The sequence below is a fragment of the Astyanax mexicanus genome, chromosome 11 (genome assembly GCF_023375975.1).
Source record: "Astyanax mexicanus isolate ESR-SI-001 chromosome 11, AstMex3_surface, whole genome shotgun sequence".
In the NCBI taxonomy this organism is placed as follows: Eukaryota; Metazoa; Chordata; class Actinopteri; order Characiformes; family Acestrorhamphidae; genus Astyanax; species Astyanax mexicanus.
The window spans coordinates 12,081,439-12,107,820 of NC_064418.1; the positions used below are offsets into that span (position 1 = coordinate 12,081,439).

Sequence of the window (26,382 nt, forward strand, 5' to 3'; positions counted from 1 at the left end):
AGTGTTTGTACAAAGCATTTCCTCTGTAGGCACAGAAAACAATGATGCTGGATGAAGGCAAGAAACCCACTGGAAGAAAAACAGATATGTCCTTGCTGACCCAAGCGTTTCTCTGAGGGTTGCAGTAAAACATCAGTACTGAATAGAGTATGGATGTTAATGCGACTGAACTGCTGGAATGACATTTTTGAAGAAGAGCACCTGCTGTGAACTGCTATTAATTATACATATGAATCAGAACTCCTTCTCCATACAGATGTATAAATATATATTTTTAAAAAGTATAAAAATGGCCCAATTATGTTTTCATTTAATTATCAATATGTATTATATTTTCTGATGTGCCATCAGTTACTAAGAAAAAAAAAAAACATGCTAGGTTCAGGCATTGGAATGTCTTGACAGCAGTGCTTTAGACATAATGTTTTTTCTAAGAATTGTCCATTATGAAGCTTATGAAAAAACTCTTACCCTGCAAATTGCCCATTCCCTAATCATATTTCCACATCCCTGGCTGCCAGGTACGGAACACAATACCAAGAAAAAACACAGCCTGCTGCAGGCAGCCATATTAATATAAAGCTCAAGAGGACTACAGGCGGATGCCAAGATCCAATCCTATTTTACCTCTTGGCCCTACAACTTAGCCCTACTGTTAGGGCTACATGACCCATCCAACAGAGATTTTTCTAAGGGCTATAAGAATCACTGGCAAGATGGCAGCACGAGCGACCAAAGAAACCAACAAATTTGTTATTATTTTTCTAGATAAAAATTACAATATACCAATATATATTACTATATTGTAATGTATAGATTAAATGTTTTGTGTTAATTTTCTTCATAATAAGTATAAAAAATTCTATTATAGTTTGTCTCAGTAGCAAGCTAGCTCGCTTACGTACCCATTCCACCTTAAATGGCCCAAAAGATGGCGGATACTGCAGCATTTAGGGTGGAACAGATTAATAAAATACAATAAAAGCTAACTTAAGCTCCTCATCACAGAGGAATTAAGAAAAGGGCAATAATAATTATTTGCTGCACCACCTGCCCCCTTTCTGAAGACATACAATGCCCTAAAGTTAACTAGCTAGTTAAGTTACAGCTGGGTTGCTGAACTTTTGCACTCCACTGCTATATATCTGTATTGGGTGCATGAAAGATTTTCCCATTTTTTAACTCTGTTCCAAGTGGAAACATTCCAAATATTTACATTTACCGACTTATTCTTATATGTTTAGTGTCCTTTACCTCAAGCAAATCTAAAAACTGTTTTCAGCACCCTCAGGAACAAGGATGTCCCAATGATTTTGTCGATAACAGCATACTGTCTCTCCTGAACTGGAGCTGTTTCATCTCCAGCACCTTAGGGGTGCCACCCAGGTGGTCTCGTAGCACAAGCCGCATCCATGTCTCATCCACCATGGGTGGGTCTCCTCCACTGGTAATGAGTTATACAAGCCTACAGATTGGACTGTGCCCAGTCTGCCCCAAACCACATGTTCAGTGTGGAAATAAAGACTGATGTGACTGGGGATTGCAGCACTCAGCTGTAGGACAATTGTTTTGGTTCTGGAGGAACTGGATGGTGAAGATGTTGACTGCAGTGCTGCAATAGCACCAAACCAGCCTCAAACAACATCAACAGAACCTTTTCCTGCCCAATCCACTCTACCTGAATAAAGCTGAGTGAATGTGAATATTTAAAAAGCCAACTGGTCCAGCGGTCTAAAGCACTGCACCTATGATCGGAAGATCGCTGTTTCGAATCCCGGTCAAGCAGCTTGCCATCAGCTGCCAGAGCCCGAAAAAGCTGAGTTGGCCTTGCTCTTTCTCTCGTTCTTTCCCCTCATCATTCCAAAGAGTGATGGTGATCAAAACAAGGCGCCTGTGAGCTGATGTATCAGAACCGAGTCGCTGCACTTTCCTCCGAGTGCGCTGTGATGCTACTCTGCAATGCTGCATCAGCAGCAGCTCGAAAAGAGGCGGTGACTGACTTCACATGTATCAGAGGAGGCATGTGCTAGTCTTTAGCCTCCTTGTGTTGTAGCATCACTATATCAATACACAAAATAAATCCTTTTATTTTGGAAATTGACAATTGAATTGTTAACTCCAGTGACTGCAGAAATCATGAATAGAGTAGTGTTTCTTTAAAATGAAGTCACCACAAGTTTAGTGCCTCTGCGGGCTGGTTGCAGTATGTTGTGTGGTTCCACTCATCCCAATTTTTTTCAATGATAAAACATCCACGCCCCTTTTTTAAATTTTACACCCTTTTTTTTTTTGGCTTTTTATTTCCAAGTAAAATTCCAACATTTCTTGTATCTCCAAGACAGCAACTTTCCAGGAGTGAGATAAAACCTTTTTTACTTTTAGCGGAAGTCAATGTAAAAAGAGTTGTTTTTTTCAGGTTAATTGGAGAGTTTCTATTGGTCCATTCATTAGTTAATTTTGACACAGTGAAAAGGACATTTGTGTGTTCATTATGTTTTGGCGTTGTTGGTACTAAGCATTTGAATAGTAGTTTTTAAGCAGTTACTTGTGTAATTTGGGGAGGCTATTACTATAATTGCTTCACTCTAAGACTCTAAGGGCCCTACCGTACACACTGCTCAAGGCATGTCACAATGCTCTTTGTTATCGTACACCCCGTCAACAGTCTATTTTTACGCTTTGCACCCGCGTTGTTAAAGTAGCATCAGAGTTCAGGAATAAATCTACCCTGATGGGTGTGGTGGTCTGGAAGTGAGGTGTGTTCAGGTAAATTTCTGGCGTGTTGCTATCTTGGTGGCGGAAAACACAGGTGCGCCACTGATTGAAATGAACCTAGACAACAACCAATCGTCAGAGGCCATTCCTATAGGTGCGCCCAGCCCTGCATACACCCCCGCTCATTAAACACACATACACATGGATGTGCTGCAGAGCACAAACCTGACTTTTAACTCAACAATTGAAAAGTAGAATGAAGAATAAAATAACATTGCTGTTCCCTTAAACGAGCTGCTGGCGTACCTTCACAGAGTGAATGAGCAGGTCAGATACCAAAAGCGCCAAAGATAGAGCGCACCTGCCTCTTAAATGGAATGCCAAATGACACACTGATTGGTTTATTTCACGTTACACCCAAAATACCTTAATGATTAATTTAGAGAATTAGTACGTGACTTTGTATTTTGAGCCACACAAGACCTATTGTTTAAACCCTCACAACACCAAAGACACAGGACGCATCCTAAATCCAGCTGCGCCATCCACAATTGACTGGTGCTCAATAAATCACTAAAATAGGCCTCATAAAGTCTTCATTAGCAGGATCAGAACTGGAGCTCAACTCTGCAGGGTGGTAGAACTTCAGTGCCACCATCACAACACAAAAGAAACTTGATTAGTTCTTTAAATCTTGAACTATTTCAACTGAGATTTCAATACAGACTTAGCAGACATGGTATGTTGGTTGCACTTGAAAAAAAAATGCTTTTGTTCCACTGAAGCCTACCAACATTACAAGGGGTCAATTTGAAAATAACAGCAACATAACTGGGACAAGAGTGCCATTGTAGCCTTTGAAGACCAGTGTATAATAAAATATACAGCCACTTTCTGAAGCACTTTGAAAGAATTGCAAGTTGCAAGTGGAGACAAGATGTGCACAGCACTTTTCTTGGCCGGTGACAGTGTGTTCCGAAGACAGCCGGCTGCAGTTTTCCCCTGAGGTGATGAAGCAACAGGGCTGCAACTGTACTCACTTTTAAGACGCTAAAAACAATGCTGGTCAGTGTCACTTAGTTGAAAATGTCATCATCGGTTTCATCCACGGAACCAACAACCTGCAGCCAAAAGTCTACAGCAGGGGTCGGCAATTAAGTTTGGCCCCGGGCCAGATATTTCCAAGCCATTACGTGGCGGGCCACAAAAAAAAATCTGTTTTGAAAAAAGTGCAGTGGGAGTGCTACAGACTAGTAGCTCTCCAGTCCAGAGGGTTGTTGAACCCAATTCCAGAACTGTTGATCTCAAAGCAGGTTAAACCAAGAAGAAAGGAAAAAATAAATAAATAAATACACCGCTCCTCATGCAGGATCGAACCTGTGTCATCAGGGTCGCGATCCAATACACCAAGCTGCCCCGGTCAGTGAATTGAGACACGGCCAGAAAAAAATGTCCTTATAAGGAGTTAGGGAGCCCAAGAACGGGCGGAAAAACAAGAACCGGCGGAAACTAAAGTCACTCCGAGCGCGAAAGAGAGAAACACGGGAGGAATGTGAACAAAAGTTCTTCAGAGAAGGATTTTATTTAATATTTTTTTCATTATCGTTCATTATAGTTTATGCCACCTACTGCCAAACCCTGATCTATAGTCTGTCCTCTGTGTTTACACACCATTTATAAAGGCCCAGGATTAACTCTAAGAACCGAAGCCACCTGCCTGCTTTCAGTTCAGCATGCCGCATTAAAAAAGCTGCAAAACAGCAAGCAAAGCATGTCTGCAACTCTTATGCGATTATGTGCAACGGCTTTGAGTTACAATATTTATGCTGGACAGATACAATTACTGGGAACAGGCCGCCTATCTAAAGATAATAATACTACATAGGCATAAATAGAACAAGAACTGCAGGCTGTACCAACAAGTTCCACACTGAGTAAGCAGAAAAAGCAAGAAACACAAGAATGAAGATGAATTTGGCTTCTTATGAGCCAGCTCCTGGTTCAAGTGTGCTGTTTGCCTTTAAATGGTGCTAGAGTTAGAGAGCAACTACAGCTGGAGTGGACTATTCTAAATCTATTCTATTCTAATAAATAATTGAAGAATGGCAGATTCAAAGGCTTTAAGTAAGTTGTGTTTCCAGGCACTAAAGTAATAAACATAAACTTTTCATTTCTACACAGTAAACTTGTCAAGGTTTACAATGGAACAGTTTAAGTGTTAAATCAATACAATGGACCCTATCTTACACCCTGCGCAAGGCATTTCAGGTTTATCATATACAGTGGTGTGAAAAAGTGTTTCCACCCTTCATGAGTTCTTATTTTTTTGCACATTTTTCATCCTTAAGTGTTTTAGATCACCAAACAAATTTCAATTAGTCGAAGACAACACAAGTAAAAAACAAAATGTAGTTTTTAAATGGACGTTTTCATTATTAAGAGAGAACAAATGCACAACTATACGTTCCTGTGTGAGAAAGCCATTTCTAAAGTTTTAGGACTCCAGAGAACCACAGTGAGAGCAATTATCCACAAATAATGCAAACATGAAACAGCGGTGAACCTTCCCAGGAGTGTCTGGTCGACGAAAAATTACCTCAAGAGTGCAATGACCACTCATCCAAGAGGTCACAAAAGACCCCACAACAACATCCAAAAAACTGCAGGCCTCATTTGCCTTCCTCGTCTGAAGGACTCTGCTAATATGTCACCAGTTAAGCTTTTGTTAACAATTCAAACCCAAAATTCATTTAATTAATTTATAAAGCCTTTCTCAGACGGATTAATGTTACCTAGGGAGGTGGGGTACTGTAGTTTTACTACAGGGTGCCAAGAAAATTTATGACTGATTCACATTGATAAGAAGTCTTAGCCTAAATGACTGAGTTGGGAGTGGCTACTTGATTTATGCACAGCTGTCAAGTCCGAAAACACATGATACTAACCAATATTATGGTCCCTATTTTAGTGATCAATAGTTGAGCTATTAATCCGTGCACCGTGCAGATTGATTTAGAGCGTGTCAGTGTGTCTTTGCTATCATAACCACAGGAAAAGTACACCTTTTTTACTTTGCACTTCACTTTTATACCGGCAAGCATTTGTTTCTATGCAATACTGGTAGCAGCCTAAGATTTAGTAAATAATTATAAGATATACTATTAGTACCAGTAGCTAATGTGTAGTAGTTATTAAAGGTAACATTTGCTATTTGTGGCTTTGAGCAGTTAATACATTTAGTTGCTAATTACAACAGTTTAATTGTATTAAATAACATTTCATTTGACAGTTTCACACCAGAAAAGTGAAATCATTTGTTTCAAATGTTGCTGGTGGATAAAGTTGCACAACAACTGCGGTCTGCTTTAGTAACTTGTATACACTTCTCTGCTTTATTTATTACTGTTTTTTTGGCCTAGAGGGAAGGTCCATTTGTGAGCAAGCAAGGTCCTGACCTCAGAGTGCTTCTGATGGTGCAGCAATTGAATTGTGTAATTTACCGTAAAATGGTGTTTGTGAGACCTGAACTGGCCTAGACACACAAACACACAAACACACACTCAACCAGAATTTACACAGAAGCTCCATGAAAGGCACAGTCTGGAAGTGCACAGTATTCATGCCAATCATTTCTGGTCATAGCACAACAAACATAAAATATTTGACAAAAACAGCCATACTTTTAACACATCTTTGATTTTAGACTACATACAGTACTACTACCCTACTATAAGGTTCTATGTAACACTGAAAAAGGTTCTCTACCTTAATTGGTGGGTGCTATTTAGAAACATCCAGAAACGCTTTTCCACCAACCTGAAAAAAAAACCTTATCCAGACAAATGGTGAAGGTTATGTCTTGTCATGGTTGTATACAACCATGAATAACTTTGTCATGCAATGGTCCTCAATCCTGGTCCTGGTTCCTCCCTGGTCAGCACAAGGCAATGTTGTAACATTTTGCCTGCTTTGCTGTAAAAATATGTCAACATGAGCCATAAAACGGGGACCATGCAGCTTGATTTAGGGCGTATCAGTGTGCCTTTGCTATCATAACGACAGGAGAAGTATGCCTTGAGTGGCTCAAAACTTGCAAAAGACAAGTTTTTTCATTAATCCTGAATGTGTTTTGGGCGTAACATACAATATGCCAATCAGCATTTCACTTGCTATTCCCTTTAAGAACCAGGTATGTACTGATTTTGGCATATTGCTATTTCAGTGGTGCAGCTACCTGAACGTGTCCAACTCTTCTTCGCAGAGTCAACGTCATGTGCTATGTTTTTTTTTTTTTACTGCTGTGTGTCCATGTGTGCATAACAAGGAGGGTGTACAGGTGTTGGTGCCTGTGTTGACAACTCATTCCAAAATAGCAATTAACGTCTGACTGTTAATTTCTGTCTAGGCTGTGTTCAATCAGTGGCGCACTTGTGTTTTCCATTGCCAAGATAGCAATACACCAGAAACGTACCTGAACACAGCTCACTTCCAGACCACCATACCCACTGATTTTCCTCTCATGGCGTAAGAAATAAGAACAAGTGATGAGCTCTACTTTTATTAGCTGCTTTATGGAACTAACACAGCAATGCAATGTCCTCTCTGTTCCCCCTCAGTGGTTAGCTATCTGAAAAGAATGTACCTGACTGGCCCTTATCCACTTTTTTGATGGACCTAGCTTTAGCTTTTAGCCTTTCAGCTACTTCATCAATAGCAGTGCTAACTCTTGTCAGCTTCTTTAGCCTCAGGACTGTTACAGTATGAAACTGTTTGAGGTTTTGTTTCTGCTAGAAATTCGTTTAAAGGAAGCCCACACAAAGCTCAGTGTTTAAAGTTCATGGTTTGTCATTCTTCATACTAAACTCTCATTACTCAACCATGCCAGGAAAAATACCCCTGAAAATACATTGTAGGACACCTTTAAACAGGAAAAGAAGTGTATATGTCTTCTCTTTTTTATGACCTGACCTTTGAAAGTTCTCTACTTTGTTTTATAACGATAGCCACTATCTGTAAGAACCACTTAACATCTGTACAGAATGTGTTTTTCAAACGTTCCCATGTGGTGCTGTTCCATTTGACACAGGAAATGTAAAAATTAAAGCAAATTAGCCCAAATTACTGACTTGTAAAAAAAAAACTGTTTTTATTACTGCTGTGTTCTCTTATAAGGTTCATGAAATGGTTCAAAAGGAAATTGGGATATTAACATGCTAGGTGAGCAAAACCAAGTGAAGATAATCAGCTAAATGCTGGGTAATGGGTCGAGGTGAGAAAAAAGAATATTTGTATGTAGGCCAAACAGATTTGGGGCCTGCCAATCCATTAGCGCTGTACTGTCACTGAGTTCAGATCTTGGTGATTCATTCAAAACAAAGGGTGTTTTTCCCCAAGTTTGCGTGTTCTGCTGCTCTAATGTTTTGTAAGTGTGACGCAAAAAGAAACAAAATGCCTGAACCAAAAAGGGCAAGGAGGGGTAGATGGAAATACTGTTGCCTGAGAAAGTAATTCACCATTAAAAACAAAAGGTTCTTTGTGGCTGATAATATGTATTGGGGGCTTCTAGGTCCTTGACGCCAGATCTATATTATCCAACCCAAAAAACTCTTGGATCCCTTTGAATCCCTGGATACCAGATCTTATCCAATGGAAAATACTGGTCATGGAAACCAGATCTATCTTGAAACCTAATGCTGAGTGAGGATACCAGATCTATCCACACATCGAATCTTGATTTAACATACCGGACATATCCCAATGTTGAGTACTGGTCCTGCATACCAGATCTATTGTGGTGTCCAACCCTGATCCTAGATACAGTACCAGATCTTTCATGAACCACAGTCCTACTCATGGATATCGATCCATGAATATTTTTCCAAAAATGATTCTATAACCAAGATCTGTCCTGATACCCAATCCAGATCCTGAATACCAGACCCTTCCTGATGCCCATCCCTGATCCTAGAAACCAGATTTATTTCGGTGCCAAATCCTGACGTTCAAACCTGATCCTAAGTATCATATCAATCCTGAAACCCAAATCTGGTCCTGGATACCTGATCAATCCTGACACCAAGTTCTGGTCCTGGATAGCAGATCAATCCTGACACCCAAATCTGGTCCTGGATAGCAGATCAATCCTGACACCCAATTCTGGTCCTGGATACCAGATTAATCCTAACACCCAGTTCTGGTCCTGGATACCAGATCAATCCTGACACCCAATTCCGGTCCTAGATAGCAGATCAATCCTGACACCCAATTCTGGTCCTGGATACCAGATTAATCCTAACACCCAGTTCTGGTCCTGGATACCAGATCAATCCTGACACCCAATTCCAGTCCTAGATAGCAGATCAACCCTGACACCAAATTCTGGTCCTGTATACCAGATCAATCCTGACACCCAATTCTGGTCCTAGATAGCAGATCAAACCTGACACCCAATTCTGGTCCTGGATACCAGATCAAGCCTGACACCCAATTCTGGTCCTGGATAGCAGATCAATCCTGACACCAAATTCTGGTCCTGGATAGCAGATCAATCCTGACACCCAATTCTGGTCCTGGATAGTAGATCAATCCTAACACCCAATTCTGGTCCTGGATACCAGATTAATCCTAACACCCAGTTCTGGTCCTGGATACCAGATCAATCCTGACACCCAATTCCGGTCCTAGATAGCAGATCAATCCTGACACCCAATTCTGGTCCTGGATACCAGATTAATCCTAACACCCAGTTCTGGTCCTGGATAGCAGATCAATCCTGACACCCAATTCCAGTCCTAGATAGCAGATCAACCCTGACACCAAATTCTGGTCCTGTATACCAGATCAATCCTGACACCCAATTCTGGTCCTAGATAGCAGATCAAACCTGACACCCAATTCTGGTCCTGGATACCAGATCAAGCCTGACACCCAATTCTGGTCCTGGATAGCAGATCAATCCTGACACCAAATTCTGGTCCTGGATAGCAGATCAATCCTGACACCCAATTCTGGTCCTGGATAGTAGATCAATCCTAACACCCAATTCTGGTCCTGGATAGCAGATCAATCCTAACACCCAATTCTGGTTCTGGATAGCAGATCAATCCTAACACCCAATTCTGGTCCTGGATAGCAGATCAATCCTAACACCCAATTCTGGTCCTGGATAGCAGATCAATCCTAACACCCAATTCTGGTCCTGGATAGCAGATCAATCCTAACACCCAATTCTGGCCTTGGATACCAGATTAATCCTGACACCCAATTCTGTTCCTGGATACCAGATCAAGCCTGACACCCAATTCTGGTCCTGGATAGCAGATCAAGCCTGACACCAAATTCTGGTCCTGGATAGCAGATCAATCCTGACACCCAACTCTGGTCCTGGATGGCAGATCAATCCTGACACCCAATTCTGGTCCTGGATACCAGATTAATCCTAACACCCAGTTCTGGTCCTGGATACCAGATCAATCCTGACACCCAATTCCGGTCCTAGATAGCAGATCAATCCTGACACCCAATTCTGGTCCTGGATACCAGATTAATCCTAACACCCAGTTCTGGTCCTGTATACCAGCTCAATCCTGACACCCAATTCTGGCCCTGGATACCAGATTAATCCTGACACCCAATTCTGTTCCTGGATACCAGATCAAGCCTGACACCCAATTCTGGTCCTGGATAGCAGATCAATCCTAACACCCAATTCTGGTCCTGGATAGCAGATCAATCCTGACACCCAATTCTGGTCCTGGATAGCAGATAAATCCTGACATTCTGACTTTACTTTTAGGGTTTGGTAGATCTACATAGCCAGGATTGGACACTGACTAATGTGTCTGTTTATGGTTCTCATTTTTATACCAGTATATTTGTAGCCAATTGTATCCAATTACACAAACTCCAATTACACAAAAAAGCTTTTCCGACTGTTTTATCAAGATTGTTGAAATCTGAGAGAAATGTGTGAACATATGTTTCGAACAAATACTCCACTTAACTTTATTTTCTTTTATATCAGACCAGTGAATCATGTTTAGAGCTGCTCTATATTTTTTTTGTTTTCCCACATGGGTTATGTGAACAAGGTTAGTGAGGACCAAATGGAAAAGCTATCAGAGAAAATTGTCAGGGTCTCTTCACTTACCTGCGAGGTCATGGCTAGACACCGTCTGGAGACACTGCAGTCTGGCATCCAGCAGCATCTGCACCTGTTCTTCAGCTGTAATCTCTCCATCTGAGCCTGCCTGTGGGAACACAACAACAGCTTTTAGCCCTCATCTCACAAAGACAGTGATTGACAGCCATATTATATGGGTTAATATAAATAGAATGTGTCTATTTTATCTGTAGCATAGTTGTTTATATTCCATTAACACTGTGTACATTTTTTTTTACACATTTTTCAAGATACGCCCTAAATCAAAACATCATTACACATACAGTTCACAGTTTTTTGCTTCATTACACATACAGGGAGGGTTTTTTGCCATATCTGCCATGCTGCCTGGTTAAGTTGACTAATTCTTTTAAATGTATTGTTTTTTTTTTATTTGAAAATGTTCTGCATTGTATATTAACACAAAAGTCATTCAAATTACGAAGAAAACTTGGAATTATTTAGCACCACTTACTTAGAGCTTTGTACACATAGGCTGGATTTTCTCAGTCAATTTTATAAGATAGAGTCACCTGGAATTCAGGCTTTTCAGTTAGAACTTTGAAAATATCCTTAAGGGCAGTCGCAAATAACATCAAAAACGTTATGTCTCAGGTCTTCTTTTTTCTTTAGTTTGCTGTCAAAGTCGCATTAATTGAACTGAAAATGTCAGATATAATGTGTTTCCGCTGTTTACACAGCCATACTAACATGCTCCCAATAGGCTATCACAATGCTAGTGATAGGGGCATAGCAGTGCCCATGCAAAAAAATGGCTATTTTTACACCATTAACAAGCTCAAAATAGCTCCAAACCCCATTGGTAGAATTATGAAGACTCTGATATTTTAAATGAGGCACTGAAAAACTTGGAAGTTTGAAACTGCACAGATAGTTTATTGAAATGAAGGTCAGTCAATGCGAAAAAAAAAACTTTAGGAAATTTGAAAATATCAAGTGCGGTCGCAAATAACATCAAAAACATTATGATGAAACTGGCACTCATCAGGATCGCAAAAGGAAAGGTAGAGCAAGAGACTGCAACATAAGTCTTCTAATATTAAACGACTTGACTTGATATTATTGAAAAGTTGACATCAGTCAATCGGTCAGTATTTATGAGATCTATTACCTTGTTTTTCTGCCACTGAAGCCCTCAAATCACTGCTGCTGACAATTTCCTCATTTCTTCACTAGTCATTTTCCACTATACTCATGTCTCAGGTCTTCTTTTTTCTTTAGTTTGCTGCCAAAGTCGCATTAATTGAACTGAAAATGTCAGATTTAATGTGTTTTTTCGGTGTTTACACAGCCATACTAACATGCTCCCAATAGGTTATAACAATGCTAGTGATAGGGGCATAGCAGTGCCCATGCAAAAAAATGACTATTTTTACACCATTAACAAGCTCAAAATAGTTCCAAACCCCATTGGTAGAATTATGAAGACTCTAATATTTAAAATGAGGCACTGAAAAACTTGGAAGTTTGAAACTGCACAGATAGTTTATTGAAATGAAGGTCAGTCAATGCAAAAAAAAAAACTTTAGGAACTTTGAAAATATCCTTAAGGGCAGTCGCAAATAACATCAAAAAACGTTATGATGAAACTGGCACTTATCAGGATCGCAAAAGGAAAGGTAGAGCACGAGACTGCAACATAAGTCTTCTAATATTAAATGACTAAGCTTGATATTATTGGAAAGTTGTCATCAGTCAATCGGTCAATATTTATGAGCTCTATTACCTTGTTTTTCTGCCATTGAAGCCCTCAAATCACTGCTGCTGACAATTTCCTCATTTCTTCACTAGTCATTTTCCACTATACTCATGTCTCAGGTCTTCTTTTTTCTTTGGTTTGCTGTCAAAGTCGCATTAATTGAACTGAAAATATCAGATTTAATGTGTTTTTGCTGTTTACACAGCCATACTAACATGGGCGTCGCTCATATAACAAAAATACGAATTCCCCCTGCACTTATTTCTATTGTGTTGTGAAGAAATCCATTCCATTAAATCGATAGGAGAATACAAGTCCACTCCAGGTTTTCTAGGTTGTGAACAACAGCTCACTGCATGCAGGTGAATTGAAGTGAATGGTCAGTGCAGTCAGTGTATAGAAAGTAAAGGTACAGGTTTTTGGAAACTGGAGGAGGTCAGGTCAGCCCTATTGCTATCTCACAACGTCCAGCTTTTGCTAAAACCTAAATTGGGGAATCTTGAATTAAGTTACTTTTGTAGGAAAAAAATAGTTGTTTAACAACTTGCAACTTGCCATGACTTGTGGATTGTGGATGCATGCATAATAGAACATATAAAATAATTTAGCTGGAAAATAGGGGTGGGCGATATGGCCCTAAAATAATATCATGATATTTCATGGTATTTTCACGATAACGATACTCTTTTCAAGAATACACTACTGCAACAAATAAAAATTTTATTTGATTATTGTATACGATTTATGTCACACCCCTACCTGAGATATTAAAAAATACAAGAATTTGATCAGATTTGTAATAGAAGTCAATGATCCAGAATGTCATGATACTTATAATGCACTCCAAATATCTCTATAAATTTAGGATTAAAGTAAAATAAATGATACTGGACTAATGATAATAAATAATCTGTATTTATAATGGGAAATGAGAAGAGTGTGATTTTTTTCTTTTGCTAAAAACAGTCAAAAAGTAGTACCCTGATATGATAATTAGGGGTTGTTGGCGATATTATCACGTACGATACGATATGGCACACCCCTACTGGAAAATATTCATGAATTCTGTGTAGTCTGTAATCGTATGAATATGATAAATAGTCATATTTTTTTTAAGTTATGAAGGTGACAATAGGCACAGTATTCTGATAAAATGCCACATGACAATAAAAGAGAAAAAAATGCATAAATTACAACATTTTCTACATAAACTATGGAATGCAATTCTCTGAGTAGAACTCGAAAAGTAAAACGTGCTGAGCTCTGAAGGAAGATGCTGAAGGCTGGTTCAGTTTGCTTATCCATCCATGAACTGTAAAATCAAAGTTGTGTGTTGCCGTGGCTACCGGAGGAGAGGTGCTGAAGGTACAGGAACACCCTGATCTGTCAGCTATAAGGAGAGTAATGAGAAGATGTGCAGTGTCTTCATTCCGCTAATACCATCAATAATTTGAAAGGCATAATCACTGCCTAGCCTGTAACAAGTGCTTTTGATGAATGTTTTCTATACAGAACAATAGGTTCTATATAGCAAGGCCTCGCAGGATCAAGATCTATATTCAATTTACCTGCGAATGATAACCTATAATTGAGACATATGAGACTGTACAAGACATTGTGATGCATATTTGCATTAAAGAAGAAATCCAGTGTGAAATTGAGTTAAGGTGTAGTGAAACAAGATAACGAGTATGAACTTTTGTTGAATAGCTTACCTTCGTTTATCCTCAGCATTCCGAAATACAGCACTTTTAGCGATAATGCTCCTAATAGGCTATCACAATGCTAGTGATGGAGGCATAGCAGTGCCCATGCAAAACAAAAAGTCTATTTTTACACCATTAACAAGCTCAAAATAGCTCCAAACCCCATTGGTAGAATTATGAAGACTCTAATATTTAAAATGAGGCACTGAAAAACTTGAAAGTTTGAAAGTGCACAGATAGTTTATTAAAAAAGACTGATGAGTACAAATAAATTGGTAGGCGATGAGGGAACAAATTTCAAAATTAATGGATATTAGTGGAAATGCATGATTGTTATAGAGATATTTTCAGCAACAAAAATAATTTATACATTTCCACTGAATTAATTTTGCAATCTGTTCCCCTATCCAACCTATTTATTCATACTGTGTGTATACAAAGTGTTTTTTAACAAACTATTTGTGCACTTTCAAAGAGTGCCTCATTTTAAATGTCACCTCAGAGTTCTCCCAGCTACTTTGTGTGGAGCTACAGTACTTCGAGCTTGTTAATAGTGTAAAAATATTGATTTCTTAGCATGGGCAACACTATGCCCCTATCACTAACATTGGAAGTCTGTTGGGAGCATCAGCGCTAAAGGTGCTATATTTCAGAATGCTGGGTGTGAATGGAAGTGGGCTATTCGACAAAAGTTCACACATATTATCATGTTTTACTACACCTCATGTCCATTTCACACCGGACTTCTCCTTTAAATTCAGTGATATGGAGAATGTAGGTATTATATAAGTGTTAATTGGGTCTATGTTTAGCTTAATGTAAGGAACACATTTATATCTATTCATACAAAGAATAACTATATATATATATATATATATATATATATATATATATATGTATATATATATATATATATATATATATATATATATATATATATATATACATATATATATATATGTATATATATATATATATATATATATATATATATACATATATATATATACATATATATATATATATATAGTGTGTTTATTTAATTTATATTTTGTACCAACTGATCACCCGATTTCCCTTTAGTAATTCCCCAACCTCAATTAGCATTAGCATAAATGCACATTAATTTATATTTTAATGCAATATTACTGCAACCTCAAATTATCATGTTTTAAAATTATGGCAACCTCAGTTAAACTCACCATTATTGCATGCTATTATTACAATATCAGGTTCATTTATTTATTTATCATACTGCCACCTCAATTTGTTTGCAATCTCAAATTTCCCTCAAATTTACAGTTACTATATATAGTAGCAAACAAAAGTTTGGACATACTTAAAATTTCATTATTTAAAAATGTTCTAATCCATATTATGGAAAGAACTACTCAAATAAGTAAAGGAACTAATTATTTTAAAGTGGCAGCCCATATTAATTTGTTTCTAAACTGAAAGCAGGAGCATTTCTGAGTGGTGAAGGGATAAAATATTGTGTTTAATGGTACCAGAAACGACGTGCTGAAACGACAATCCTTGCTATGCCTAATATATATTTATTCTAAAAACTGGGGTGTCCTGTCGCTTTTCAAGGAAGTTCTTCTGGCCACGTCACACATCTTTATGTACTTACATCACATGTTCAGCCTCTAAAAGAGGATCGGCTGGTGGAGCAATGGAGACTTCAGAAGGGGAAATTCAGAGCTCAGCAGCTCATTCACTCATAGTAACAACAAAGAAATAAAGGAGTGAAGTTCCTAACTAAGCACACGCTTTCTCTCTGACTAAACATAACCTGGAATCGGATTTATCCGCTCTGAAAGGAGACCACATCACACCCGCCCAGTTTAAAATGATTCTTCCACATCCTCTGTGCAATGCTAAATCCCCCAAATCCCAAAATGTATGGACATCAATTTTAAGAAACGAAGGTGAGTCAATCCAAAACACTTCAAGCATGTGTATGTGTGACTTAACATCACTGCAATATCATTCTAACTTATTATTACTGCTCCCTATATCATTAATGAATCGTTAATGAACCATTTTAATATTACTCAAAACATCAATTTTGCACCCTCAATTTGAATGATTACAAAGTGTATCATTATTAAAATATTTAATATATCATTTAATATAGAATTACCTGATCATTTCAGCTTAACTTTTCATTACATTTTCTTTACTCCAACTTCTTTTAAAGAAAAATATCACCTAAACCTAACCTAATTTGTTATTTAACTTATCATAACTTTGATGCCAGTAAAACAATGTCATTATTAAAACTCCTATTACCTAAATCCAACTATAATTTCCATGATAATTACAAATTATCATTACTGCCACCTCAATTTCATTTACTCCTCCTTAAGCTTTTGTTTACCTACCATTCTTAATGTAGCTCTAGCTTCTAAACTCCTTTGCTTTGGGCATCTGTGGACAAAACTGCAACTCCTTTGACAGGTAATTCCAGAGTGCATGTTTCAGTCAATCCTAAAACTCTGCATCATCACTCTCTTCATATTTCCCTGAAGTCTTGTTGTAGTGAAGTCTGAAAGTCAACATCTCACCTCCATTATTCTGCTGATGTCTGTGTGTATACACAGAGCACATTTATATTCCAGGCCCAGGCTGTAATCGTCCAGTACTGCTACAGTAAATATTTGTGAAACATGAAGATAAACAGCTTTCTATTCTTATTCAATATTAGATATTGGAAAAAAAAATAATTAAATTTAATTGTCTTTGTCTGTGCAGTAAATTAAATGAAAAATAGAAGAGCACTTTGGATCTTCAAGTGTTTTTTACAACTGAGAATATAGGGCATATATGATATTAAAGTATATATATATAGTTTGCTAAAGATCATGTAGACAAGTCAGAAGGTTATTTGTAGCTTTAACATTTAGAACATTTAGATAATGCAGACTCTTTAGTGCTCAGTGCAATGATCACTGGACCATCTGACAATCATTTTTATCAAAACCTGATAAAAAAAAACTCTAGTTACAACAACAGCTCTCTCACTGACAGGTTCTTCAGAAATCTGAAAGTGGTTCTTCTGTGGTTTTACTCCAAAGAAACCATGTATGGCATCTCAGAGCTCTGTTCCCCTGAGAAACTGGATCCAAATCGCTTTTCTATTCAGCAGAGCTGATGTAATAGTATGCAAAAGGGATACGGCAGCAGTGCGTAGATGTTTGTTTGTCTGGGGAAGTGATTCATAATCATGAAAAAACATGTAGGTGCACTGTTTCATGTCTGTTTAAACACACATGGACTTTTAATTCATTAAACTGCCCACAGTACTTATTACACACAGACAGAGTGTAAAATTACAGTAATTAACTAGCAGCAGTTTTACCAGAATTTCATTGCTATATTTCTAAATATTACTCACTTATTTTGACTTAGCTGAACATTTGTGGCCACATATGCATTCAAACCGAGATCTTTGAGTTGAACCATCTTATAATAACTACGTTTAGTCTGTTGCCATTGGCAGCTTCTTTTCCATTGGCTTCTGGCACAATCTATTTGCATACTGGGTGGTCAGGGATGGTTTGGAGAGTCATGTCATCTGCTGGTGTTGGTCCACTGTGTTTTATTATCAAGTCTAAAGTCAGTGCAGAGTTTTCCTGGAAAATCTTACAGCACTTCATGCTTCCCTCTGTGACAACTTTTATGGAGATGCGGATTTCATTTTCTAGCAGGACTTGGCACAGTACCAATTGTTTTTATATAATATTCTAATTTTCTGAAATACTGATTTTTGAGTTTTCATTGGCTGTAATGGTGAGGGTGTAGATGGATGGAGCATTACAGTGTGTGAGCATTTGACATTCTTTAAACCAAATATGGACTGGACTGAGAATGCATCGTACAAGTTGTTACCTCCCACAGTGGACAGTACAGTGGGAAATAATGATCAGCAGCATGTGGTTAGAACTGTCTCTGCACTCTATTCTTCCATATCTTCATATCTGTCAGTGAGCACTATAGGTTGAATATAAAATAAAATATAAAATGCATTCTAGTGCATGTATTGTTCACATTTATATGTAACGTTCTTCCTATCTATTGCTTCCCCCACTCATTCTACTCTAAACCTTCACCTCTAACACCTCTAACCTCTAGCTTCTAGCCACTTAGCATTCCCACTTCTCTTTTATCTTCACCTTTATCATCAAGAGTCCTATGATCTTAAGGATGACCTGGAAATCAAACAAATTTGCCAAAGTTCTGCAAAATGTCAGTCACATAATGTAATATTGCGTCTCTAATGGAAATCCAAAAAGGCTTGAACAGACTTCAAAGTCACGCCATTCATGGGTTCTGCCAGCTGCACTGAAGACAGAGCTTCAGTGATGGCACACCGAGCTCAAAGCAGATGTTCACAAGCCAATACTTAACAAAGGTTAATTCTGTTCTTTAAAAAAAAGACATTATTATATAACTTATTTAAATTAATTACTATATTGGGGTAAATGACTACACATTCATCATGGTGATTAAAAGGGGGGCTGGAAGACACAGCCGGTATGCAAATAGATGGTCCCAGGAGCCAATGGGAAAGTGAATGTTTACCGTTTCAGGATTGCACTGGCCAAAAATAAGGCACACTTTAATGTTCAATAGACATTTTAATCAGTATCGCTCAACTAATCAATGTCTGTAGTATTTAAGTAAGTTGTGTTAACTGAGATGATTCAATATGTAAGGCAGTCACTGTATATATTAGAATGTATATACAACCTTTATTTATTTGTTTGTTAATATAAATCATTTAAACAATGTTTTCTAACATAGAAAGAACCATTTAACCAAATTCAAAACCATTTATTAATACAAAAGTTCATTCAGCCTGTCAATATTCTATGAAGATCCACTGCTTTTACTAAAGAGCACTCAAATAACTCTTTTTTAAAGTATGCTGGACGTACAGTATGCAAAATATAATATAAAATAAGGTCTGGAAGCAATTAGAGCCAGCTGTTTTGTTTGTATCAATAAGAAGTTGATCACACACACACACACACACACACACACAGGCTGTGGATTTTTATTACTGGTTCTATTATAGAATCAGTAAACACTCAGATATGGAGCTCTTCGATATTTTCCAGATGTTGTTCTTTACAAAACAGCCCCACATGTATATTTATATGTTTACAGAATGAGCAAAGCCCACTTTATACCCAGGCCTGAGCTGCACAGTGCATATAAAATAGATATGCTGTTGATCCAAAAGCTTTTTAATAATCCATTACAAGAGATTTGAATTGAAAATTTCTGTTCTGTAATGGATAAGGGCAATTACTCTTACATTTTTCAACACAAAAATAATGGTGGCAAAAAGAATTACTAAGCAATATCCACCAAAAATATCTTTCCAATGGTTGTGTTACACCTTTACACAGCGTTCGTCTTGTTTTTTGGTCCTTTCTGCTCCTGTCTGGCATGGTTTTGTGGCTGTCATGTCTCCACTTTAGCCCCGCCCACCCTGTCATTAGTGTTCCCACCTGTGTCTAGTTTGTAATCCAGCCCCCTCATGTTTGTTTTCTTCTGTTCTGTCTTTTAAACTTAAGTATAAAAGTAATGTAGGGACATTAAGGACAAACACTCCTGTAGTGTACTACACTCACCACCATAATGACTATTGATATATTTGGGATGCACTAGGCTTCTTTTTTCAGTTGCATATACACTGTGAACCCATAAGTTGTTTGAACTTAAATGATTTAAGTCTGTTTTACATAAAATTGGATATTTCTAAACAATACTCAACTATTTTGAGTTAGTTGAACATTTGTGGGCACTTATACTGTACTATTCAAACTGAGATATTTGAGTTGAACTAACTTATAATAACTGAGTTTAGTCTGTTGCCATTAGTACTTTGTAATGTTCACTTAAAATAGTTGAGTAATAGGGGCGCCGAGTGGTCCAGCGGTCTAAAGCGCTGCCATATGTGCGGGAGGTCGCTGGCTCAAATCCCCGCTCATGCAGCTTTGCCATCAAGCTTAGAGGGAGCACAATTGGCTCTGCTCCCTCCGGGTGGGTAGATGGCGCTCACTCCCCACATCACTACACTGTAAAACCCGATAAGTTGACTAAACTCAAAGCTTTTGTTGTAACCGATTATAATAATACATTTTAAGTTCATGTAATATACTGTGGTAGGCCCCTGGGGTTAGGGGCGTACCCACTGTGACCCGGAAGGAGGAAGCGCACAGATAACACAGACACGGGGAGTAAATGAACTCAAAACATACCTTTTATTGCGGCTTTAAAACGCCCTCCACCACACCCAAAACAAACTTAAACAAACATATGGCCCAATGGGGCTCTAGAGTCTGTAGAATTACTTTTAGTTCCAGTTAAAGGTCCGTGCAGCCTCAGCCCTCAGCTCCCCAGTCAAGAGTCCTCCTTTCAGTGAGCTGAGGCTGAGTTTTTATACCTGTCCCAGCCGGCTGCTTAATCAGTCCTGAATGCACACCGGCTGGGACAGACATGGCTGTGAGTTCCGGCGTGGGGCGGACCCACGGTTCCCCCGCCTCCTCACGCCACAGTCCCTCCCCCTAAGCTTCCAGCCACCAGGGTCGAAGGTGAGGCGTGACCTGGTGACTGGAGCGAACGAAGAGAGGTGGGGTGAGGAGAGCGGGGGATGCAGTTCGTTCGCTTGGGCCCCCCCCTCCAGAGAGAGGCCCGTGGAGATGGCAGTCCACCTCCCAGCCTTAGTCCCCCAGCCTCGCGCAGCGGCGGCTCTCGGCAGCCGCGGCGGGAGGTGCGGCGGCTCTCGGCAGCCCCGCGGCGGGAGGTGCGGCGGCTCTCGGCAGCCCCGCGGCGGGAGGTGCGGCGGCTCTCGGCAGCCCCGCGGCGGGAGGTGCGGCGGCTCTCGGCAGCCCCGCGGCGGGAGGTGCGGCGGCTCTCGGCAGCCCCGCGGCGGGAGGTGCGGCGGCTCTCGGCAGCCCCGCGGCGGGAGGTGCGGCGGCTCTCGGCAGCCCCGCGGCGGGAGGTGAGGCGGCTCTCGGCAGCCCCGCGGCGGGAGGTGCGGCGGCTCTCGGCAGCCCCGCGGCGGGAGGTGCGGCGGCTCTCGGCAGCCCCGCGACAGGTGGAGCGGCGGCTCTCGGTAGCACCGGGACAGGTGGAGCGGCTGCTCGGGGCACCGGGACAGGTGGAGCGGCTGCTCGGGGCACCGGGACAGGTGGAGCGGCTGCTCGGGGCACCGGGACAGGTGGAGCGGCTGCTCGGGGCACCGGGACAGGTGGATGAGCGGCGGCTCTCGGTAGCTCCGGGGCTGGATGAGCGGCGGCTCTCGGTAGCTCCGGGGCTGGATGAGCGGCGGCTCTCGGTAGCTCCGGGGCTGGATGAGCGGCGGCTCTCGGTAGCTCCGGGGCTGGATGAGCGGCGGCTCTCGGTAGCGCGGCGGCTTGTGGAGCGGCGGCTCTCGGTAGCGCGGCGGCTGGCTCGGCCTCGCTCTTGTCAGGGCCGTTCTCCCCCCTCCACGACTCCGACTCGGCCGCCGAAGAGTTTCGCGGGAGAGGCGGGGCGGAGTCGGACTGTGGCCCGGGCAGAGAGGCGCGGAACTCGTCGTCCTCCTCCGGGCCGACGCAGCAGCAGCAGAAGTCCGGGCCGGTGTGAGCACACTCGGCCTCCCGGTGTCTGGGGCTCGGACACCACTCGCACCAGCCGAGTTCGGGGCGAGGCGCCCACTGCTGCTGCAGCCGCCTCTCGCTGGCGTCCTCCCACCGCTGACGGAGCCACTCCGGCAGGAGAGAGGAGAAAGGGAAATCCTCAGCGTCACCGCTGCAGAGCGGTGGAGAGTAGCTGGGGGCGGGCTCTGGCTCGAGGAGTATGGAGGCGAAGGGGAATTCCCCGGCGTCACACCAGCGAGGCGGTGAGTAGCCGGGGGCGGGCCTCCCCTTTTTTCTCCCGCGAGGCATTATAAATTTATTTATTTTTCCGGGAAAAAAAAAGGGCAAAACAAAACTGAGGTGTGGCTTCGGGCGGCCAAACAAAGGCACGCTTTGAGTCCACCACAGCCCCGTGTCGTGCTCCACTCCGCGGCTTCCTTCCAACCAGGTCACTGGACCCCGCCCAAAAGGGGCGGTGCCTGCATTCTCCACCACTGTGGTAGGCCCCTGGGGTTAGGGGCGTACCCACTGTGACCCGGAAGGAGGAAGCGCACAGATAACACAGACACGGGGAGTAAATGAACTCAAAACATACCTTTTATTGCGGCTTTAAAACGCCCTCCACCACACCCAAAACAAACTTAAACAAACATATGGCCCAATGGGGCTCTAGAGTCTGTAGAATTACTTTTAGTTCCAGTTAAAGGTCCGTGCAGCCTCAGCCCTCAGCTCCCCAGTCAAGAGTCCTCCTTTCAGTGAGCTGAGGCTGAGTTTTTATACCTGTCCCAGCCGGCTGCTTAATCAGTCCTGAATGCACACCGGCTGGGACAGACATGGCTGTGAGTTCCGGCGTGGGGCGGACCCACGGTTCCCCCGCCTCCTCACGCCACAATACTTTTTAAGTACAGTGAACTTAACAAATACATATACATATATATTTAAAATTAATATTTTCCTGAACTTGTATTTAGTCTTCTTTCTGGTTTCATTCAACTATTCTTTAAAATACTCATTGAAAAGTAGATGAAAGAAAACAGTAAAGAATTAAAAGTACTGAGAGCACAGCGAGAACACAGAGTTACTGCAGCTCAATAAATGATGCTTGTTTTACAGCCTACAACACAGAGACCAAGTATTAAATCATAATATATGATCTACAAGTTTACAGTGTACAGGGTGATGTCCGCAACACAGGGTGTCTGTGAGCTGATGTACCGGAACCGAGTCGCTGCGCTTTCCTCCATTGCCACTGGCTAGTCGGCAATGCTGCATCAGCAGCAACTCAAAAAGAAGCGGTGACTGACTTCACTTGTTAGTCTTTACCCCCCTGGTGTGTTACCCTCCTGGGGCATTACTAGTGATAGAGGGAGTCCTTATGAGTGGGTTAAGTAATTGGCCTTGTAGATTGGGGAGAAAATGGGGAAAAAAATAGAAATAAAATTATTTAAAAAAAAAATAGTTGAGTAATGTTTGGAAATATCCAAATTTGATGTAACACAGGCTTCATTTATTTGCGTTTACAGTGTAGTTACTTGTCACCTCTGCTCTGGCATTACATCTACAGTATGGAGCAGCTAAGGTATTTACAAAGATAATAAAGGTAAAAAGCACTACAGACATATTGCTGCATTACAGGTCTTTGTCCTTGATATTACACAGCAAAAAAACAGATCAAAACAGTTAAAACATTTAACACCTTGCCACAGTTTCATTTTAACTCACATTTTTTGAGTTTGTTCCCTGATGTGTTACGCTAACTCTGAAAAGAGTTAAAAAGTAAATTAGAAGAAGATAAGTCTATTTATATGACTATTTATCAATTGTGAATATTTATCAAAGTGAGGATCTTACTTTGTCACAATTTACAGTAGAGAAGATGGAGACTTGCTCTTATAGCCTACAACATGCTGGCTAGGCAAACAACCATTATATAAAATTATATATTAAATACAATGCAATACCCAATGAAAGGTTGTCCTGGTGGGCAAGACTACACAAAGATGGTAAGCTAGGTTGAGGGAGAGGAAGGGGGGGACCACAACCATTATGCAAAGTTATTTAATTGGGCAGAGTTTATTTAAATCTTTAAGGAGTTGGGCAGTATTTATTGAGTTAACACTGAAATATTTAAGTTTGTAAAATAACACTCAACACCATTTAAATCTGAAAGAGTTAAAATTACAGTCTGAGAGAGAAAATCAACTATGAAATTTAAACGCTCCATTATATATATATATATATATATATATATATATATATATACACACACACATGTGTATTGAACTGCAAGATTGTTTTTTTTTTATTTTGTAACCACTATTCATAATTCTTCAAACTTTTGTAAACCCAATATGCAAGTTATTTATGTAACCCCTTAAACTCAATGTTTTTTGTTATTTAATCATATAGATTTTGTACACAGTAACTACTGCAAATGTTGTGATAATTGCAATAAAATATAACCTAACCACTAGGAATTATCCACTAACAACTTAAAATTAAAGTAACCACCAGTAAGGTAACCACTTTGTATTATCCAGCCAGTACTATGAATCATAAGGTTATACGATCATTTGTATTACGAAAGTAATCCCAAGGATTTACTTCTAAATTACAAGATAAACACTACAAAATTTCCAGTACTCAGTATTTATGCATAATAAAGTAATCACTGTGACTTATGAAGTAATCACAACTTATCCAATAACTTTTTGCTTAGTTGAAGTTTATGTAAATCAGCTTGCAAGGAGGAGTCCAAAGCAAAACTAGAATCATCTAATTAACTCTTGACAAGTTGAGCACAGCTGTTAACTGAAAGAAATTCCAAGTGACTCTACCTCATACAACTGACTGAGAAAATACTAAAATGTGTAAAGCTGGCATCTAAGCAAGAGGTGCTACTTTGAAGAATATAAAATATAAAACATATTCTGGTTTGTTTAACACACTTTTTTGTTTAATAAATAATAATGTTTTTTTTTTCATAGTCATTTAGAAGACTTTGTAGCTTATCTACAAAGCAGATTTATTTTAATTATGATAAAAAACGACTGAATTTAAGGTGTGTCCAAACTTTTCAATGGTACTGTATATGTTGCAATACTGTGTTCATTACAGTAACACCATACAGTAACACCATACAGACAATATCATTACAATTATAAGCCAACATATATTAATCATCCTCTAACTTCTATAGAACTGATATATAAGCAATGTAGCAATGTAAAAAACAACACAAAAATATGTGAGCAAATATTATATAGCGCAATTTAACCAACCGGTAAACAGCACAGCAGCACGTGCCTGTAAAACACGTTGCAGGGATCATTATAAGTGAGCAGACTGACCTGCACGTCCAGCAGCTTCCACAGCAGAAAGATTTTAGCAAAGTTCAGCAGAGCTGAGTTTCTCATGTTTTAGAGGAGGAGGAGGTGGAGGTGGAGCTGCAGCTGCTGAGATGTTAGAAAGTAACTCACAATCTCCCAAAGTCCCAAAAAACAGCATGTTCCGTGCGCGCACGTGCCCACATCACTTCAGTCAACCACGAGACAGATGCGCGAGTCTGATGAGCCGCAGCAAAGCCGATCCAGAAGATCCAGTCCATTGTCCAACTGGTCCTCACTTAAAGATCCGTGGATACGGTAAAGGACCGCGGTGGAGCAGCGGAATCTGATCTCCTTCGCGGCTGGTTCCCTGCTGGCACTACTGGTTGCCACCTACTGGTTCCAGAAAAGGCACTGGGAAGAGCACAGAAAGCGAGTAAGGAGAAGTTCCGAGCCTGTGCGCGCAGCCTTTGGTTTCCCGCTATAGTGGCGAGGGGTGTGTCCATTCACAAGAGTGACAACAGCACCCCCAAACCCCCCCTCGACTGAGACATCCTACTGGATTCCACCGCAGCCAATCCAGAGCCGAGGATGCAGCGCGAGGCACCGTAACTACAAACAGCGGCGCTATAGCCTCCAGAGCGCGGCCGGTCAGTGCGCCGCTGTCCGCGGTGCTGAAAGCATCTCCACGCCGCAGCGACACCGCTCCCAAGATTAAAGGTTCATTCAACATTGAATTATGTTTGGATTTTTAAAAGATAAATCAACACTGACATTGCGATGTTGTTTAAATGTCTTGTCAACATTTAATAAACGTTCTCTTTACATTCTGAATTGTACATTCTTTAAAAATATCTTTCTTCATTGGTTTAACTATAAACACTGAAAAAACAGTAGTTGTTTTCTATTTTTAACACATGCTAAGATGTTTGAAGTGGTCTTATGATCAAAGTGTAAAATGCAATATATATATATATATATATTATCATATCTAATACATTAAGTGATTTTGTGTTTTATTCAGAAGGACTAACATTGTCTACTTACTGGCCAGTACAACTCAATAAAATGAGTTCAGAGAACTTCCACCTCAAAACACAAAAATCTTGTTGAGCCA

At 40.3% G+C, this 26,382-nt stretch overlaps 1 protein-coding gene across 1 annotated transcript in view; it reads right to left on the reverse strand.

The window, feature by feature from the left end:
- pth2ra (parathyroid hormone 2 receptor a) overlaps positions 1-25,964 on the reverse strand; it is a 102,591-nt gene extending 76,627 nt beyond the window's left edge. Inside the window, exons 1-2 of the mRNA XM_022680483.2 lie at positions 25,290-25,964; positions 10,865-10,964 (exon numbers count right to left, since the gene is read on the reverse strand). Coding sequence (XP_022536204.1) covers positions 10,865-10,964; positions 25,290-25,355 — 166 coding nt within the window. The 5' untranslated portion in view covers positions 25,356-25,964. The remainder of the gene's footprint in view (positions 1-10,864; positions 10,965-25,289) is intronic.
- Positions 25,965-26,382: the final 418 nt, after the last annotated feature.